This window comes from Triticum aestivum, chromosome 4B, assembly GCF_018294505.1.
Source record: "Triticum aestivum cultivar Chinese Spring chromosome 4B, IWGSC CS RefSeq v2.1, whole genome shotgun sequence".
In the NCBI taxonomy this organism is placed as follows: Eukaryota; Viridiplantae; Streptophyta; class Magnoliopsida; order Poales; family Poaceae; genus Triticum; species Triticum aestivum.
The window spans coordinates 583572849-583577066 of NC_057804.1; the positions used below are offsets into that span (position 1 = coordinate 583572849).

The 4218-nt window shown below is 50.7% G+C and overlaps 1 protein-coding gene across 1 annotated transcript; it reads right to left on the minus strand.

Annotated features, from left to right (window-relative positions):
* Window positions 1-221: 221 nt before the first annotated feature.
* Window positions 222-3244, minus strand: LOC123089280 (probable flavin-containing monooxygenase 1). Its single transcript, XM_044510998.1, has 5 exons — window positions 2664-3244; window positions 2281-2521; window positions 1294-1472; window positions 677-1029; window positions 222-590 (listed from the first exon to the last, which is right to left on the minus strand). Exons 1-5 carry the CDS (start codon window positions 3138-3140, stop codon window positions 251-253), a joined length of 1590 nt encoding a protein of 529 aa, XP_044366933.1. The 5' UTR covers window positions 3141-3244; the 3' UTR covers window positions 222-250.
* Between the last annotated feature and the right edge of the window lie 974 nt (window positions 3245-4218).

Here is a 4218-nt window from a genome sequence, read left to right on the forward strand (position 1 = left end):
AATTGACTGATGCCGGGGAGGGCCCTGATTATTAATAGACAGTCTTGCTCATTTCTTTTTTCAGTTTTTTTTTGTTTTTTTATAAGTTATGTCACTTGACTAAGACTTGGTTAAGTCCTAGTTGACGGAGAACTAGCCGCATCCCAAAAAACTGATTTACTTTATTGCATGCTCATATATAGATGCGATTATTACATCGACAAAAAAGCTACAGGGGACGTAGATGATGAATTATACACTGCAGTGTGAGTTACTGTTCCTTGTAGTCCTTGTTGTTGTATGGCGCGAAGAGCTCGGCGATCCAGTTGGCCTTGCGGAGCGTGGCGGAGCCCAGGTCGGCGCACATGCCGTCGCTGTCGTGGATGCTGTAGGTGGAGATGCAGTGGCGGCGGTAGAACCGCGTGGTGCGGCGCATGGCGTCGGCCTCGCCGGCGACGTGCCCCATCATAGCCTTCACGGTCGGTAGCTCGAACCGCCCCTTCAGCAGCCCCGACAGCCACCGGCACCGCAGCTCCGACGTGTGCAGGTTCGACACGCTCTCCACGAACCCGACGAATGCCATGTTCGGGATGAGCGGGTGGATCGTGCCACTACCAGAAATAAATTGCGCATCAGCGTCGATCGATTCATATACGTATGTTGGAGCAAAAAAGATAAACGCAACGTGTACACGTACCGGTAGAGCGGCATCATGGAAGACTTGCCGACGACGAGGTCGCGGAAGGGCTTTGGCAGGACCTCGCGGAGCTTGTCCTTGCCCTCAAAGCCGGTGGCGAGGAAGACAATGTCCGCATCCACCTTGGTGCCGTCGTCGAGGACCACGCCGTTCTCGGAGAAGCACCACCCAGCAGAGGCTCTCTTGAAGCGAACGAGGCCACGGTCCGCCATGTCGAAGAAGCCCTCCGGGAGGATGGCCATCTGGCAGCTGGCGTAGTCCTCAACGAAGGGGTGGTCCGGCGTCAGGCCGTACTTGCCCAGCGGCAGCTTCCACGACAGGTACGACTCGATGAACTTCGACACCCCTGACCGCTGGACCACAAAATTTCAAAGAACAAGACGTTGCTGTCAAGATTGAGATGTGCATGCTGGTCTGCTTCGTGCAGTAGTTGATGTTCTTGTTGATGGTGACAAATTAAGGGGTAGTACGTCTCGAGCATGCACACGTGCATGTTCTTGAGTCCCGATGTAGAGTATTACGTACGTTCAAACGTACTAGTACGTTTCTACGTACATCTTTTCCCATATACGTGCATGCGTGTCGTTTACAAGTTCACGGTGTGAGTCAAATCATACCAGTGGGCTCATGAGGCGGCAGAGGAGGGATCTGAAGAGCCCTTGGTTGGGCCGCTCGTAGAAGAGCTGAGAGAAGCGTGTGGAGTAGAAGAGGAAGAACGGCAAGCCCCAGATGGAGTAGGACGGCACCACCCAATGCAGGGTCCGCACCAGCATCGTGCACGCCTGCCCTCCCTCGCCTGCAAACAAACAAGAGCAATGAAACCGGTTAATCGATCGATCCATGTCAACATTTATCTTGATCTAGTTCTTGTTTTGCGACGGAATCTCCGACGCAGTCAGTTGCTCCTACTACTAATTTCAGGAGCTCTAAGTTGAGAGATGACCAGCCGGGTCAAGCGGCAAGCTGTTCGGTACCAGCACTGATTACACTATTGTTTTGAGGAACTGTTGAAATGTATACTCAAGTCAGGTCGTTAGGACGCCATGGCAACTAGCTAGCTACGAGTCATGCATGCGGACAATCTAGTTTGGAACGGCAGATGATCTTTGTTGCAAATCTGCTACTACTAGTCAAACATGCAAACACTTTGGTACATATATGATTGGAGTGAAGCATACAATTTTCTTTGACCCCAACTGGTGTTCTAGTCCAATAGTATTTATATATAGTATTGCTCGTGCATGGAGGTAGGAAAGTTGAAAAGTCAAGTAGTGAGGACAGTCCTGATGTTTGTCTACGGTATGATAGGTAATATACCTAGCTGGCAATGTATTTAAAGAAGAAAGAGAAAGGGTTATATGTTACTACTGGTACTACTAGTAGTGAAGAAACAATATGGTTATGCATTATTCACAGACATCCACTTCATCGAATGACTGAACGCTTTCATAATACTCCTCCGTTCCAAATTATTTGCCGTGGTTTGGCTAGCTGCTAGTTTCATGTATAGTTCCATGTTGAATTTTGTCCATGTTTTAGGACAATTTTGGTTCAAACCATGTTAAATCTTTCCCGTGCATAGCTAGGAGTATGCTTTTACGCACCTTGGTTTGCCTGAGCACATTCGTTGGCTAGATCGATAGCACTCTTCTTGTACCCAACCACCACAACCTTCTTGCCTCTCATCAGCTCAACGGTCTCCTCCTCGCTCAGCTTGCAGTAGTCCAGCGAGTGCATCACTGTCCCCTTGAACACCTCCGGCCCCTTCCCCGGCGGGAACACCGGCATCCGCGGCACGTCGCCGTACTTACCCGTGCACATCACCACGAACTCGAACTTGTAATACTGCACATTCCCGTGGCAAAATATGCGCGTGAGATTGATTGAATTGATCTGAACATGGTGCTAAGCATCTCGAAATAAGCATGCCAAATTATACTCACTCGGTCAAATAAGCATGCAAGACATGTCAAAGTATATATGGTACCTGAACGGTGTTGGAGTCGCCGGTGACGATGCCGACCTCCCACATAGGCTTACCCCGGAGCGGAGCCTTGCCGGTGCCGCTCCCCAGCTCGGTGAACCCGGACTTAGCGCCGCCGAGGAATTTGATGTCCACCACCTTGGACCCGAACGAGATGTAGCGCCAGAGGTCGAACTCGTCGGCGTAGCCCTCGAGGTAGTCGACGATCTCGGTGTGGGTCGGGAACGACGGGTCATCGCGGTTCTTCCAGGAGTAGTCGGAGAACTCGTAGTCCGGGCGGGGCGTCTGCAGCCGCGTGGTGCGGTAGACGCAGTGCTTCCACACCCCGCCGACGGACGGCGTCGCCTCGAACACGACGGGGTCGTAGGCCGCCATCTGCTTCGCCGCGGTCAGGCCGCTGATCCCGCCGCCGATGATGGCCACCCGGGACACCGGAGGCACGGCCTCCCTCGTGGCCCGTGCTGCTTGTCCTTGCGCCATGGCCGTCGACCCGGGGGTGCTGGATGAAGCTGGCTGTGTGTGTGGCGAGGTGCTCGATGGATAGGTGGGCTGTGGCGGCTTCTTGCGGGCGTAAGGGGTGCAGAGCGTGAGGTGCTGTTAAGCTTTGAGGAGGGCTTGTGTGTTGTGTTGTGTCTTGTGTGTCGACGGCAACAAGGGTTGGCGTATTTATAGGGTTAGGGATGCTCTTGAGCACGTGAGTTTCCCACTGTGTCTCTTAGAAAATGTACTCTCTTTTTTTTTTTTTTTTTTTTTTTTTGCTGAAACGTAACTAGAGGAGAAAGAGCAAGCTAGGCCCAGGGTGGAGGCAGCAGTACATACAAGCATACGCACAGCAATGCCATGCAGTATACCTGTCTCCCAGTATAATTTTTGGAAGCATTATATTGCTTACCGCACAACACTGCGACTTACATACGAGCACTAATGCTAGGGTACATAGCTCCACTGGGTATAATTGGCGTTTTTCCAACCGTTCCACCTCACAGTGCTCTATCCTCCATCTGTCATCTGCTTTTCTCTAACTTCTATCGTCTCATTCCTCTAACATATGTCTTTTTCTTAATCGATCCCAAAAAAAAATGTCATCTTCTTTCTCAGTATGACTCTATCCGTGCTTTATCTATACAGTGGGGCGAAAGCCTATTTTGATGATAGTATAACTTTACTTTTTTTAAGCAAAACTAAATATCAAAACACACGTGCAGTATGTACACTTGATCACCACCGACCGTAAACTGGGCATGTCCTTTTCGGTCGCATCTTTGTTACAGCTAATTTCTACTCCGTAGAGAGCAAAGATCATGTGTTCACTCATGCACATGCATGACCGTGTCAAGCCGGCCCCTCCATCTCGTTCCGCTGATCATCTGGAACTCTGGATCGGAAGAAACTTGTTATATTGGACCGGAGAACAATGCTGTGTAAGTGTAACCCACCGGACCCCCGTGCCTGCCCATTTTTGGCTGGGCGCGTACATATCCCTACATGGCTATATCTCACTTGTCTTGTCCCGTCGCCAGCTGAATGTTCCTTTCAGTTTCAACCCTATCTAGTCCTT